The 16,973-nt window shown below is 35.9% G+C and overlaps 1 protein-coding gene across 4 annotated transcripts in view; it reads left to right on the top strand.

The window, feature by feature from the left end:
• Positions 1–16,973, top strand: part of AP3B1 (adaptor related protein complex 3 subunit beta 1) — a 275,059-nt gene that overhangs the window by 46,716 nt on the left and 211,370 nt on the right. For all 4 annotated transcript variants that reach the window (XR_009563389.1, XR_009563390.2, XM_030846347.2 and 1 more), the window contains exon 3: positions 4,908–4,982. Coding sequence is in view for 2 of the 4 variants with exons in the window: in XM_030846347.2 (XP_030702207.1) it covers positions 4,908–4,982 (75 nt within the window). In the remaining 2 variants the exon portion in view is untranslated. The remainder of the gene's footprint in view (positions 1–4,907; positions 4,983–16,973) is intronic.

Genomic DNA, 16,973 nt, shown 5'->3' with positions numbered 1-16,973 from the left:
ACCCAAGGAAGCAAAAGATTTGTACCTTGAAAACTAGAATGTTGCTGAAAGAAATTAAGACACAAATAAATGGAAAGATGTCCCATGTTCATTGATTGGAAGACTTAATATTATTAGGATATCAATATTCCCCAAATTATCTACATATTCAATGCAGTTCCTATCAAAATCCCAGGGATGTTTTTTGCAAAAATAGAAAAATCTATCTTAAAATCATATGGAATCTTACTGGACTCTAAATGGCCAAAACAATCTTGAAAAAGAAGAACAAAGAAGTCTTACACTTTCTGATTTCAAAACTTACTACAAAGCTACAGTAATCAAAATGTGTGGTACCAACATAAAAACAGACATATAGAGAGACATATACGCACAATAGAGAGCCTTAAAAGAAAACCCTCACTTATATGGCCAAATTATTTTCAACAAGGGTGCAAGACAATTCAGTGGGGGTAGAATTTCCCCAAATGGTGTTTGGAAACTGGATACTCACGTGCAAGAGAATGAATTTTTAGACCCCCTACCTCATACAATATATATAATAAGTGAAAAAATGAATCAAAGACCTAAATGTAAGAGCTGAAACAATAAAGCTCATAGAAGAAAACTTAGGATAAAAACTTCATGACACTGGATTTGTCAAAGGATTCTTGGATATAACCTCAAAAGGTGAGCAACAAAAGAAATAATTTAAACTATGTCAAAATTTAAAACTTCATGCATCAAATGACACTGTCAACCAGTGAGAAGGCAACCCACAGAATGGGAGAAAATATTTTTAATCATATATCTGATACAGACTCTCCGGAATATATAAAGAACTCATATAACCCAGTAACTAAAAACAGCCCAATTAAAAATGGGTAAAGACTTAAATAGACATTTCTCTTGTTTTATACATAGACATTTCTCTTGTTTTATACTTCAGTAGTGAGTAATATTAGGGCCACTTATGATTGGATGGTAAGTTACGCTAGGGAAAGGGATATCCTATATCTACTTATTCCCCAGGTAGTAACTAATGGGTAAATAGTTGTTTTCCAAAATATATCAAGTGAACCACGTCATTAGAAATTTGTTGAAATTTCTGTCATGTGTATAGTGTCATATCTGGATATCTCTTTTTTTTGGGGGGGGCCACAAAACATGGCATGCGGGATCTTAGTTCCCTGACCAGGGAATGAGCCTGTGCCCCGCTGCAGTGGCAGCATGGAGTCTTAACCACTGGGCTGCCAGGGAAGTCCTAGTATCATATCTGAAATAAAAATATCTTGGGTTGACTAAATAGCAGAATTGATATAACAGAAGAAAGAGTCAAAAGTTGAAGACAGATCACTAGAAATTAGTCAATTCTTAGAATAGAGATTAAAAAGAAAAGAGATGAACAAAGCCTGAGGTCTTGTTGGATGATACCAAAACATTATGTCCATGTAACATATATTTTTTAGGGCAGAAAAAATACTTGAAGACATTATTGCTGAAAACTTCCCAACTGATGAATGACTTAAATTTATAGATGAAAGAAACTCAATGATCCCCAATCAGGATAAACTGAATGACTAAGTACTGAAAGAAAATAATTGTTAACCTAGAATCCAGTGAAAGAATGAAGATGAATAGAGACATTCTCAGGCAGAAAAAAATAGTAGAGTACTTCTAGCCGATCTGCTTTAATGAAAGGCTAATGGAAGTTCTCCAGGCTGAAGGGAAATATGTGATGGATTTTGAGGGAGACCAATAGAAATGGTAAATATCTGGTAAGCATAAAGGACTAATTTTATTCTCCTAAGTATCCCATTGTCTGAGAGGTTTTCGATGGATGTAGATATAAAATATATGATGGCTATAACATAAAGAGTAGTGGGGAGGTCAGATTGAAAGGGCCTATATGGTTGAAAGGTTTCTACATTTTATTTGACCTTGTGAAATAACTCTAAGTAAACTGTGGAAGGTTTGACATATCTTGACTTACCTGTCTATATGTATCTGTCAACTGTGTTTGTGCATCTATGTAATTATCTGGTAATCTCTAGAAGAAGAACCAATAAAAATTATACAAAAAGATACAGCCAAATAGTCAATATAAAAATTAAAATAAAAAAGAAAAGTTAAATTATTAAATACTAAAAAATTTCCAAATAATGAGGGTAACAGCAGTCAGAACAACAAAACACAGGGAATAAACAGAAAACTGATAATAAAATGGTAGACCTGAATATAACTATATCAATAATTATATTAAATGTAAGTGATCTAAAGTCACCAACTAAGAGAGACTGTCATATTTGATGAAAATATCAAGATGCAACTGTACGTTCTCTAGGAAAACCCCACTTTTAATATAAAGGCATAGATAGATTAAATATATAAGGATAAAAAATATATGCTGTGCAAACACTAACCAAAACATAAAACAGCAATTCCCACCCCTACCCTAGCACTTCCCATTTCTCCGGCAGTTCTTTATCTTTCTCCATAGTACCCTTGTTACCACCTCACATACTATATTTGTTTATTGCCCCTCACCCTCATTAAAAGGTGAGCTCCGATGGGTAAAGACTGTATTGTTCACGGTTGTATCCCCAAGGCCTAGAATAGTCCCTGGTATGTAGTATCCTCTCGGCAAATATCTGTTGAATGAATTTGACTATAGGTTTTTTTTTCTCCCTTGTGTAGTAACATGTTTTTGAATAGCATTCTGTAGAATAAAGTTGGGGAAGCCTTGGAGTAGGATATCGTAGGATAGGATCTCTGACTTTAGGTAGTTACTGAATGACTGAAGGAAGGGGCCCTAGAGAACATTTAATCCCTCTCTCCTCATTTTACAGATGAGAAAATTGTAAAAGTCATATAAAGATACTTTAGTTGCACTATTTCGTGAACCTTTAATACTCAGAAGGTTTCACAGAATACTCAAATAATTTCACAGGTAAAGAAATAGAAAATGAAAAGACTAGTTTGTATTAGAGTGTTCTAAAGCTGTCATGTAGAAAGGTCTTCTGAGATATTGTTAACTGGGATTATTGTTTTTTAAAATGTCACATAGTATTTATAAAACATTTCTGTAAATTTATAAAACTAATGCCTTCTACCTTTTTAAGGTAGTTTCTTAGATTTCTTAGATAATTCATAAAGATCCCTTTTTTTTAAAATGGTATTTTAGACTTTATATATATATTTACTTAGTTTTTGACGTGGACCATTTATAAAGTCTTTATTGAATTTGTTACAATATTGCTGCTGCTTTATGTTTTGTTTTTTTGGCCCCGAGGCATGTGGGATCTTAGCTCCCTGACCAGGGATTGAACCTGCACCCCCTGCATTGGAAGGCAAAGTCTTAACCATTGGACCTCCAGGGAAGTCCCAAGATCCCTTTTCCAAAAAATTATCCTGTAGTTAAAACTTTATTTTGTGGCTACCAAAGTCCATACTATTAAAAGACATAAAGATATATTCTGGGAATGAGAGTGAAGGAAATGGAAATACAGGTAGACATAAAACTGAAATAAATAGAAATAAAAGGTAACACATAGGAAATTCTAAATGAAAAACATAGATTAAAAAATTCTAGAGGAAATTAGGATTGGACACCATAGTGGGCTAGGTGTTAGGAGATGGCTCTAGCAAGGGAGAATGATTAGAATTTGATGATACTCTAGATAGAAGGGTAGAACTTAGAAAAGTAAAAAGAAGTGGGTTGGGGGCATGATAATGAGCACCAGCATAGAGGAGCCAGAGAATGTACAAGAAGTGAGTAGATCAGTTTACTTTTATAATAACGTTGGTGTAGAACAATAATGGTTGATGAGCTTAAAAGGGATGTTAATGCAATTAAGTCATTTGAATAGTAAATGAAATAGTTTGGACTCTTAGGCAGTCAGGGGCTTTTGAGATCTTTGAGGGGGGAGCTGACGTGCAAAGTGGTAGTTTGAGCATATTAAACCGTCGGTGATGTACGTTATGGACAGAAGGAGGAGATTGTCGGAAAAGTCCTCTGTAGGTGATACTGACCTATACTAGGATAGTAACAGGAGAAAGGGATTAATGTGAGTGTGCCAAGAATTCACAACAGGACCTGGTTACTGTGTAGATGTGAGGAGAGACCAAGATAATTTCATGGTTTCTGGTATGTGGGAAAATTGGTGGAAATAGGAAATTCTAGCACGAATGCCATTTTATCAGGAAAAATAGGTTTGGTTTTAGACATAGCAAGTTTTGGATGAGAAAGACATCTAATAATGTTCAGTTAGAGAAGTGGAACTAGGGCCCAGAGTTAGGGCTAGAGTTTGGGGAGTTGATCCCTGTAGAGGTAGGAGTTAACATGTTGAGGGTGAATGAAATCTCAGGCGTTTTAGAGATTGTAGAACAGTGTAGCCTGAAAAGATGTTGGTGCACAGAACTTTAGTGGGGAAAGGAAGAGGACCTGGTGAAGGGAACTTTGAAAAAAATGGTTGGAGAAGTAGGGGAATCTATAAAAAGAAAGCCGAAGGAGAAAAAATTATTGTAGTTTGTTTAAAATAACATTCATTTTCCACCCCCACCCCCATTGCAAAAGCATTACATCTTTAATGTAAGAACTTGGAAAATAAAGAAGAGTACAAATATTTAAAAAGTGTTTACAACACCATTAGCCAGAGAAAACTATTGTAAATATTATATCTTTAAATTACTGTTTCTTCCTTAATATGTCTATGTGTATTTATATTGATTCCCAAGAGATTGTTTGTTCTTTGCTGCAGATAGTTGGAATAAATAAGGTGACTCAAGAAGAGTTGTTTGTTAACTCTATAGCTTATTTGTTTCTGTAGCTTATCTTCTAAATATTTAATGTATGTAGAATTTATGTTTTTTTCAAATGACTAATTTTTAAAAAGTTTCAGCCCTAATATTCCACTTTTATTCTTCAGATGATTGCAAAAGGGAAAAATGCATCTGACCTGTTTCCTGCTGTTGTGAAGAATGTGGCCAGTAAAAATATTGAGGTACTGTTTTGATTCATAATTTTCATGATTCCTTTTGTTGTGAAAGAATCATATACTTTTGAGTTACTTTGAGACACAACATATTATAAGATACTTGTGACACTAGATTTTCGATACAGTTACAATGTCCATAATCTTAAATAGGTGATACAGAATGCAAAGTAGACAATCTTAGCTTTGGAATTTTGGTGGAGAATGTGAAAAGTAAAATTGAGATTAATTCACCTGGGTGAAGGGTGGTAACTTGTTGAATATTCTTAGAAGCCAGTTTAGTTGAAATTCTGCTCTAGGGACTTAATTTTAAGATATCATTATGTCCAGTGAAACAGACATAAATTCCTGCAGTATCAGGGCAGGGATTGAACCCAGGTGTTGTAACTCCAAATCTAGTACTCTTCCTGGAGCATCTTAGTTCTAATAGACCTTGCCTCAGTATAGTAGGAGGTGAGCAGAAGGCAGGATGTAGTGGGAACCTTCAATTACTGGTCCCTGTATAGGCTTGTACATGGAATTTGAAACAGAGGAATTCACAGAACTTTGAGGCCAAGGTAATTAATGTTAGGTCAAATGGACTAATGACTTCTAATAGAGTGCAGAAGAAAAATATGAGCCAGTGTAGAAACCATTGAGAAAGATGAGTAGTATGAAAAGTTCAATGAAGAGAATTAGAGATTGATGTGAGCAAATGCCTTGTATTTCAAAAGAACAGAAGGTTGTAATGAAGATTGAATGGCCACATCTGTCATGAGTCTCAACTTCAACTGATGTTGGGTAGTGATTGTCTGGGGGTATGTTGGGAGTGTTTGTTTTTGAGGAGGGTGTGTTTACTAGGAAGTAGTAGGAGCTAGTGATAGGAGCTAGCTAGGAGCTAGCTAGGAGCTAGTAGGAGCTAGTGATATCTGCACGAGAATGAAAATGCCAGCAAACATGTTTCATGTTTGCCCATACTAGCAACTGTGAGCATCAAGAAATAAGCCTAGTCCTCTTTTTCAGTCTGGTAAATTTGGGAGAAGCAGCAGTCTCCATTGACGAATATTTTCAAGGACCTGGTGACATCAGGGCAGGATGTTTTAGGTGGAGGGAAATGGAGTATAAGTAGTAGAAATTAAAGATAAAGGGAAGTTTTTTCACTTATAATCTAGTATTATTAATATTACTCTTGAAGCTAGCTGTACCTCGTTTATTCTGTACGTGCTTGCTCTAGGGGCTACAATATATATATTTAACTCACTACAGTCTACCACTAGGATTTACATATACATTTTTCAGTTATCACAGTCTAGTTTCAAATAATTATACCCCTTCATATATTCTTACATCAGTAAATTTCTATTTGCTCCCTCCAGTCTGTTCCCATTTTATGCATTTTACTTCTAAATATGCTAAAGCACCCTAAATACATGGTTATTATTTTTACTTTAAAGAATCAATCATCTTTTTAAAAGATTATTAAAGCATAAATAACATGTTATAAACTTCTCGCTTTTAAAGTGTACAGTTTAGTGATGTGTAGTGTATTCACAGAATTGTGCAATCATCACCACCATCTAATTCCACAACATTTTTATCACCTCAACAAGGAACGTTATATTCATTAGCAGTTATTCCACAACACCCCCTCGCCCTAGGCAACCATTAATTTACTTTTTGTCTCCATGGATTTGCCTACTCTGGGCATTGCATATAAATTGAGTTATACAGTATGTGCTTTTGTGTCTGACTTCTTTCATATAGCATAATGTTTTCAAGGTTCATCCATGTCATAGTATGCATCATTACTCTATTGCTCCTTTTTTGCTGAATAGTATTCTATTGTATGGGTGTACTGCATTTTGTTTATTCATCAGTTGATGGACATTTGGGTTGTTTCCACTTTTTGGCTCTTGTCAGTAATGTTGCTGTAAACATTCTGTACAAGTTTTTGTGAGCACATATGTGTTCACTTCTTTTGCATATATACCTTGGAGTGATATTGCTAAGTCATAAAATAACTTTGTGGTTAACATTTTGAGGAACTTCAAAACTGTTTTCCACAGCAGCTGTAACCATTTTATGTTTCCATCAGCAATGTATGTGAGTTCTGGTTTCTCCACATCCTCACCAACACTTATTTTCCTTTTAGTAAAAAAAAATTATTGTCTGTCTTTTAGATTGTATACTGTAGTGGGTGTGAAGTGGTATCTCATTGAAATTTTGATTTACATTTCCTTAATAGAAAATTGTTGAGAATCTATTGGCCAGTTGTATATCTTCTTTAGAAAAATATCTATTCAGATCCTTTTCCCATTTTATAATTGGGTTGTTGGTCTTTTTATTGTGTATTTTTAACAGTTTTTTATGTATTCTGAATACTAGACCCTTATCTGATGTATGATTTGCAAATATTTTTCTCCTGTTTTGTGGGTTATCCCTTTATTTTCTTGATAATGCCCTTTGAAGCACAGAAGTTTTTAATTTTGATGACAGCTATTGATATATATATATATATATATTTTGCTTATGCTTTAGATATCATATCTAAGAAACTGATGCTTAATTCAGGGTCACAAAGATTTACACTTGTCTTTTTTTTCTAAGAGTTTTATAGTTTTAGCTTTTATATTTAGGACTGTGATCTGTTTGGGGTTAATTTTTGTGTATGGTGTCTTCATGCAACTACTGATCTGCCTTCTGTCAGTATAGTTTTGTTGTTTCTAGAATTTTTTATAAATCAAATCATACAGTATAGAAGCTGTTGTGTTTGACTTCTTAGGCTACTGAGTTTCATCTCTGCTGTTTCATGTATTCATGTTTTGTTCCTTTTTTTGCTATAATATGGATATTTCACAGTTTTTTAATTTACCAGTTGAAATACACTTGGATCAAATAAAATACTATTTATGGGCATGTATTTTAATTTTTCTTGGGTAAGTACCTAGGCTTAGTTGTGTTGCATTGTCTGGGAAGAATATGTTTAATTTTTAGAAAATAGTACCATGTAGTTTTCCAAAGTGGCTGTGCCCTTTGCATTCCCACTAGGAATGTGTGGAGTTCCAGTCAGTTCATATCCCTTTCAACACTTGATCTTGTTAGAGTCTGACTTCAGCCATTTTGGTGGATGCGTAATGGTGTTTCATTGTGCCTTTAATTGCATTTTCCTGATACTTAGTGGTGTTGAGCATCTTTTCATGATCTTTTTGATCAGCCGTAAAACTTCTCTAAAATATCTGTTCAGATCTTTAACCTATTTTTAATTTTTTTGTCTAGAGTATAAAAATTCTTTATATATTCTGATACAAGTCTTTTGTCAGATTGATGGTTATTTACTATTATTTATTTTTTCCTAGTCTGTAGCTTGCCTTTTTGTTTTCTTAATGTCTTTCAAAGAATAAACGTTTGATTTGATAAAGTACATTTTATCAGTTTTCTTAGTTATACTTGAGGCTTTTTTGTGACCTGCTTGATAAATCTTTGCCTAACCTAATGTCATGAACATTTCTCCCAGTTTGTTCTAAAAGTTTAAAACGTTTTAGCTATTAAATTTTGCACTATGATCCATGTCAGGGGAGAATCCCAAGACTACAAACAGTTTCCCTCATTCTTTAGGCTAATCCACAGGATCTCAGGTTATAGATAGATTCATAGCTATGACTTATTACACTGAAAGATGCACAACAAAAATTAGGTACTGAAAGAGGTGCATGAAGTGAAGTCCAGAGAAAACCAGATGCAAGCTTCTAAGAAGCCTCCCCAGTGATTTTCCCTGTGACATTCGATTCCTCCAGCATCACCTCTGACAAAATGTGTGAAGTGTTGTCTACTAGGAAAGCATAAGGGACTCAGTGCCCAAGTCTTTATTGGGGGCTGCTCATGTACCCATTAACTGCCTAACACATTCCAGAATTGCAGACTCTCAGAAAGTAGCACATGTTCAGCATAAACCATATTGTTTTTATGTAAACCACCCTTATCAGTTAGGGAATGGTGGCAATATCCCTGAAGTTCAAGTTCCCAGACAACAGTCAAGGCCAACTTTATAAGTAGGCTTTCTAAGGATAGCAATCTCTGGCCTACTGTGTTAAATCTTTACTACAGAATACATTTCAAATCAGATTTAAAAAAAAGTATAATTGACTTATAATATAAAATTATTTTCAGGTGTACAGCATCACGATTTGATATTTTTATACATTACAAAATGATCTCGACAATAAAGTCTAATTACCATCTGTTGCCATACAAAGTTATTACAGTATTATTGACTATATTCCCTATGCTGTACATTACATGACTTATTTATTTTATAACTGAAGTTTGTACCTCTTAATCTCCCTCACCTATTTCACTCATGCCCCTGCCCCTTTCCCGTCTGGTGACCACCAGTTTGTTCTCTGTATCTGTGAGTCTCTTTCTGTTCTGTTTGTTCATTTGTTTTGTATTTAGATTCCTTATATATAAGTGAAATCATATGGTATTTATCTTTCTTTGTCTGACTTATTTCATTTAGCACAATACCTTCTGGATCCATACATGCTGTTGCAGATGTCGAGATTTCATTCTTTTTTATGGCTAATATTCCATTGTGTGTGTGTGTGTGTGTGTGTGTGTGTACACACCACATCTTCTTTATTCATTCATCTATCGATGGATACTTAGGTTGCTTCCATATCTTAGCTATTGTAAATATGCTGCAATGAATATAGGGATCATGTATCAATATCTTTTTGAATTAGTGTTTTTGTTTTCTTCGAATGTATACCTAAGAGTGGGATTGCTGGATTGTATGGTAGTTCTATTTTTAATTTTTTGAGGAACCTACATTCTGTTTTCCACTGTGGCTGCACCAACTTACAGTCCCACCAACAGAGCACAAAGGTTCCCTTTTCTCCACATCCTCACCAATACTTGTTACTTGCTGTCTTTTTTTTTTTTAAAGTTTATTTATTTATTTATTTATGGTTGTGTTGGGTCTTTGTTGCTGGGCACCGGCTTTCTCTAGTGGTGAGTGGGGGCTACTCTTCATTGCAGTGCACGGGCTTCTCATTGCGGTCGCTTCTCTTGTTGTGGAGCACAGGCTCTAGGCACACGGACTCAGTAGTTATGGCTCGTGGGCTCTAGAGCGCAGGCTCAATAGTTGTGGCCCATGGGCTTAGTTGCTCCGTGGCATGTGGTATCTCCCCAGACCAGGGCTCGAACCCGTGTCCCCTGCGTTGGCAGGCAGATTCTTAACCACTGTGCCACTAGGGAACTCCCTGTCTTTTTGATAATAGTCATTCTGACACATGTGAGGTAATAACTCATTGTGATTTTAATTTGCATTTCCCTGATGATTAGTGATGTTGAGCATCTTTTCATGTGCCTGTTGGCCATCTGTAGGTCTTTGAAAAATGTCTATTCAGGTCCTCTGCCCATTTTTTATTTGGATTGTTTGTATTTTTTTGATGTTGAGTTCTGTGAGTTCTTTATATGTTTTTGATATTACTCCCTTATCAGTTATATCATTTGCAAATACCTTCTCCCATTCAGTAGGTGGCTTTTTTGTTTTGTTGATCGTTTCCTTTGCTGTACAAAAGCTTTTTAGTTTGATGTAGTCCCATTTGGTTATTTTTGCTTTTGTTTCCCTTGCCTGAGGAGACATATCCAAAAAATATTGCTAAGATCCATGTCAAAGAGCAATACTTATACTTTCTTCTAGGAGTTTTATGGTTTCAGGTCTTAAATGTAAGCCTTTACTCCATTGTGAGTTTCTTTTTGTATGTGGTGTGAGAAAGTAGCTCAATTTAATTCTTTTGATTGTAACTGTCCATTTTCTGAACACTATTTATTGAAGAGGCTGTCTTTTCCCAATTGTGTATTCTTGCCTCCTTTGTCATAGATTAATTGACCATATAGTGATGAGTTTACTTCTGGGCTCCTTATTGTGTTCCATTGATTTAGGTGTCTGTTTTTGTACCAGTACTATACTATTTTGGTGAGTGTAGCCTTGTAGTATAGTTTGAAATCAGGGAGCGTGATACCTCCAGCTTTATACTTTCTCAAGATTGTTTTGGCTGGGTCAAATTAGATTTTGTGTGTGGTATGAGGTAAGATTTGCAATTCATTTTTTTCTCAGATATTCAGCTATTCTGTCACCATTTATAAAGAAGACTATATCTTTTTCCAGTTGAATTACCTTGCCACTTATGTGAAAAAATTTTGGCCATATAAGTGCAAGCATATTTCTGGACTCTGTTCTGTTCCATTGATCTGTATGTGCGTCCTTGTGCCTATACTACGCTGTCTTGTAGCCTTACAGTAAGTCTTGAAGTGAGGTAGTATAAGCACTCCAGTCTTGTTCTGTTTTCAGCCTTGTTTTGACTAATCTGGGTCTTTTGTCTTTCTGTAAAAGTGTTAAAATCAGCATGCCAATTTCTCCAAATCCTGTTAACTTTGATTTTGTTTACAGTGAGTTTGTAGATCAATTGGAGGGAATTGCCACCTCCACCATATAAGTCTTCCAGTTCTTGAATATGGTCTTCTGTAATTTCCCTTTGTAGTGTTTTATCGGTTTTGGTGTACAAGTTTTGAACATTTTGTACATCAATTTAGTTTTGAGTAGTTTTTGAATGCTGTGTTTTTTAAAATATTTATTTATTTATTTATTTTTGGCTGCGTCTGGTCTTGGTTGCAGCACAAGGGCTCCTCATTGCAGCACGCCAGCTTCTTTCTAGTTGTGGTGCGCAGGATCAGCAGTTGCGGCACATGGGCTTAGTTGCCTTGTGGCATGTGGAATCCCAGCTCCCCAACCAGGGATCGAACCCTCGTCCCCTGCATTGGAAGGCAGATTCTTAACCACTGGGACCACTAGGGAAGTCTCTTGATTGCTATTTTAAATAGAGTTGTCTTTTTAATTTCACTTTCCAATTGGTCATTGCTAGCAAAATCAATTCTGATTTTGTGTATTGATCTTGTGTCCTTGCTAAATTCACTTATCCTGATAGCTATTTTTTTTTCCTGATAGTTATTTTATCGATTTCTTAGACTTTGATACATAAATGATCATACCATATGTGAACATAATTTTACTTCTTTTGTATCCTATATGCCTTTTTCTTGTCATATTACACTGAGTACAATCTATATTACAGTGTTGAATAAAAGCAATGATAGTGGTTTTCATTGCCTTGTTCCTGATGTAGAAAGCATTGAGCCATTTACCATAGAATATGATACAAGCTATAGGTTTTTTGCAGATGCCTTTAAGCATATTGAGGAAGTTCTTTTTATCCCTTGTTTGCTGAGAGTTTTTAATATGAATGAATGTTGAATTTTGTCAAATCTTTTTTCTGTAAGTACTGAAATTAACATAGGATTTTTCTCTATTCTCTTCATATGATAAATGACTGGGACTAATTTTTAAATATTAAACCTTTCTGTTCCTGGGATAAATCCCTAATGGCTATGGTGTATTAATCTTTTAGTGTATTGTTAGAATCGATTTGCTAACTTTTGTTAGGAGTTTTGCATCTATATCTTATTGAGGGATTTTTTTTTTTTGTCTCATGATGACTTTGGTTTTGATATCAGGGTAACCAGTTAATACTGGATTTTAAAAATGAGTGGGAGATGGGCTTCCCTGGTGGCGCAGTGTTTGAGAATCCACCTGCCAATGCAGGGGACACGGGTTCGAGCCCTGGTCCGGGAAGATCCCACATGCTGCGGAGCAACTAAGCCCGTGGGTCACAACTACTGAGCCCACACGCCTCGAGCCCGTGCTCTGCAATGAGAGAAGCCACCACAATGAGAGAAGCCTGCACACTGCAACGAAGGGTAACCCCCTCTCACTGCAACTAGAGAAAGCTCACGCGCAGCAACGAAGACCCAACATAGCCAAAACAATAAATAAATAAAATAAATAAATTTATTTAAAAAAAAATGAGCGGGAGCGTGTTTCTCCTTTTTTCTCTGAAAGAAAATGTGTAGAATTGGTATTGTTTCATTCTATCTAATAATACCAAATAATTGGTATTATTTCGTTGTTACTATGATGTCATCTGGGCTTGGAATTTCTTTTATGCGAAAGTTTTAAATTATGAATTCAAGTTGTTTATTGGTATAGGCCTGTGTGGAAACTAAACTCAGCAGGCTTGGGTTGTGCAAACCCTGAACATTTCCAGGTCTGTTTTCTTTTTTTATTTTTCTTTTTATTTATTTATTTATTTTTGTCTGCGTTGGATCTTTATTGCTATGCATGGGTTTTCTCTAGTTGTGGCGAGTGGGGGCTACTCTTTGTTGCGGTGTGCGGGCTTCTCATTGTGGTGGCTTCTCTTGTTGCGGAGCACGAGCTCTAGGCACATGGGCTTCAGTAGTTGTGGCACGTGGGCTCAGTAGCTGTGGCTTGTGGGCTCTGAGCGCAGGCTCAGTAGTTGTGGTGCACGGGCTTAGTTGCTCCGCAGCATGTGGGATCTTCCCGGACCAGGGATTGAACCCGTGTCCCCTGCATTGACAGGTGGATTCTTAACCACTGTGCCACCAGGGAAGCCCTCCAGGTCTGTTTTCATGATTGTTTATTGGTTGGCTCTGGTGAACTGATCTCTTTGAGTGTTCTGTCAGATAAGAGTGAGCCATGCTGTGTCAGTTTATCCAAATAATATATACTAAAAGTGTTTGTGGTAAACACCTGCTTTCCTTATCATGGTCTGGAGCTTCAGTTACTGATCTCTTACTTACTGATGACAATATATGTAGGCATACAGTGCCTGCATGGTTGATCCCTAATAAAAACCCTGGACCGTCTGTCTTAAGCAAGATTCCCTGGTTGGCACCACTTTGTACGTGTTGTCACACGTTGTTGCTGAAGGAAGTATTTTTATGTGACTCTGCTTGTGGGTGGACTCTTAGAAGCTTGTGCCTTGTGTCCTCTGGACTTCACCCCATGTGCCTTTTCCTTTTGCTGATTTTGCTATATATCCTTTCACTGTAGTGAACCATAACCATGAGTGTAACAACTTTCTGGGTCCTGTGAGTCCTTCTAGGCAGTCATTAAGCCTGAAGGTAGTCTTGGTGGATCCCTAACACAGCGCTATTTAGATTCTCTATTTGTTATTGGATTGTGTTAGTAATTTTTCTTTTAAGAAATGAATCTGTTTCATCTAGGTTGTTTATTGGCATAAAGTTGTTAATTATAGTTCCTTAGTATCCTTTTAATGTCTGTAGCTTCTGTAGTGATGTTTCCTCTTTCATTCCTGATATTGGTAATTTTGTCTTTTCTCTCTTTTTCTTCATCAGTTTATCTAGAGGATTATCAACTTTATTGACTTAAAAAAACCCAGCTTTTGGTTTTATCAATTTTCTGTTTCCTGTGTCATTGATTTCTTTTTGGTATGATTATTGACTTTTGTATTTATCTTTTTATTTCATCCTTCTACTTCATTTGGGTTTTTGTTGTTGTTTTCTATCATCTTGAGTTGGGAACTCAGATCAAATCTTTCTGTGAATATAAGGCTTTAATACTGTGTCTTTTCCTCTAAGCACTGCTTTAGTTACTTTCCTGAATTTTTACTTGATTTGTTTTCATTGTCATTCAGTTAAAAATATTTTCTTTTTTTTCATTTCTATGATTTTTAATAGCACTTTACAATTCTCTACGTACTTTTTAAGAATTTTTATTTATTTATTTTTGGCTTCATTGGGTCTTTGTTGCTGTGCACGGGCTTTCTTTAGCTGCAGAGAGCAGGGGCTACTTTTCATTGCAGTGTGTGGGCTTCTCACTGTGGTGGCTTCTCTTGTTGTGAAGCACAGGCTTTCGGCACGCGGGCTTCAGTAGTTGTGGCACGTGGGCTGTAGAGCTCAGGCTCAGTAGTTGTGGTGCGTGGGCTTAGTTGCTCTGCGGCATGTGGGATCTTCCAGAACCAGGGCTCAAACCCCTGTCCATTGCATTGGCAGGCGCCAATAACCTGTGGTGCGTAACCACTGCACCACACCACCAGGGAAGTCCTCTATGTGCTTTTTTAAATTCTTTTTTTAATTGAAGTATAGTTGGTTTACAATGTTGTGTTCATTACTGCTGTACAGCAAAGTGGTTCAATTATATACACACACACATAAATATACATTCTTTTTTTAAAATATTATTTTCCATATGGTTTATCATAGGACAATGAATATAGTTCTCTGTGCTATACAGTAGAACCTTGTTGTTTATTCATTATATATAAAAGTTTACATCTGCTAACCCCAAACTCCTGCTCCATCCATCCCCCTAAAAATATTTTCTTATTTTATGATTTCTTTTTTGACTTATGGTGTATTTAGAAGTATGTTGTTTAATTTCCAGATATTGGGGGAGGGTTATCTCATTATCTTATATTGTTATTGCTTTGTAATATAATTCCTTTTTAGTCAGGAAACATCATTCTCTTAAAATTTTATGAAGACTTGTTTATAGCTAATCATCTAGTTTGTTTTGGTATGCATATCACGTGCAGTGGAAAAGAATGTGTATTCCACTTTGGGTTGTAATGTTCTATAAATATTATTTAAGCAAATGTGTTGTTTAGATTTTTAAAATGTTTTTACTGACCTCTTGTCTAGATGTTCTACCAGTTGCTGAGAGAGGGATCTCAAATCTCCCAATCATGATCCTGGAATTGTTCATTTTTCCCTTTAATTTAGTCATTTTTTGCTTATATTTTGAAGCACTCCTATTAGGCATAGCTCTTTTCAGGTGTTCCTGATGAATTGCCCCTTTATCCTAAAATAAACCCTTCTTTTTCTCTGGTAATACTTGTTTGTCTTAAAGTCCATTTGATTTCTTGTTATTAATATTGTCATTCCAGCCTTCTCATCTCTTTGTATGGTATATCCTGTTTTCATTCATTTGTTCCTAGCCCGTGTCTTCATATCTATTTGTGTCTCTTATTGACAGCATCTAGTTCCATGTTTTTCCCACCCATTCTGTCAGCCTCTGCCTTTTAATTGGAGTGTTTATTCTGTTAACACTTGATGTATTTATTGATGTGGTTGGATTTGAGTGTAGTATTACATGATTTCTTTTTTAAAATTTGTCACCTTTATTTTTGTTCCTCTCTTCTTCTTTTCCTCCTTTTTATAGAGGAAATCACACTTAAATGTTTCCTGTTTTTATTTTTAACCTGTACTTCTTTGCATTTTTTTAAAGTGTTGGCTGTATCCATTCTTAACTTTTCACAGTTGGATTATAGTTAATGCTGCACTTCTTCACATAAAATATAGAAATCTTGCAACTGTATACATCCATATCTCTCCTTTTATGTTTTAGTTATTAATTTATCGCATTTATATAAGTTAAAAGCATCACAAGGGACTTCCCTGGTGGCACAGTGGTTAAGAATCCACCTGCCAATGCAGGGGACACGAGTTCAAGCCCTGGTCCATGAAGATCCCACATGCCATGGAGCAACTAAGCCCATGCGAGCCAAGCTCACAGCTACTGAGCCTGCGCTCTAGAGCCCGCGAGCCACAGCTACTGAGCCCGCATGCCACAACTACTGAAGCCCGTGCGCCTAGAGCCCATGCTCCGCAACGAGAAAAGCCACCACAATGAGAAGCCTGTGCACCACAACTAGAGAAAGCTCACCTGCAGCAGAGAAGACCCAACACAGCCATAAATAAACAAACAAATAAATAAATAAAAAATAAGCAAGCATCATAAAACAGTACAATTTTTCCTTTAAATATCAATACTTATGACATAAAGAAATTAAAAGAAAAAACAGAAAAGAGTATCATTTATTAAGATATTTATCCTGTCCAGTGTTCTCTTTGACTTCTAAGGATCCAAATTTCTATCAGTATCATGATCCTCCTGCCTTAAGACCTTCTGTTGGCTTTTTCTGTAATGGAGGTCTGCTAGTGATGAATTCTCTTACTTTTATCTGAAAATGTTTGCATTTTACCTTCATTCCTAAAGAATTATTTCATTGGTCATAGACTTCTGGATTAATAGTTTCTTTTTGTTTCAGCATTTTAAAGAGGCTTTGAAGACTCTTCTGC

This window comes from Globicephala melas, chromosome 3 (genome assembly GCF_963455315.2).
Source record: "Globicephala melas chromosome 3, mGloMel1.2, whole genome shotgun sequence".
Taxonomy (NCBI): Eukaryota; Metazoa; Chordata; class Mammalia; order Artiodactyla; family Delphinidae; genus Globicephala; species Globicephala melas.
This window is presented reverse-complemented; position numbering and strand designations above follow the sequence as displayed.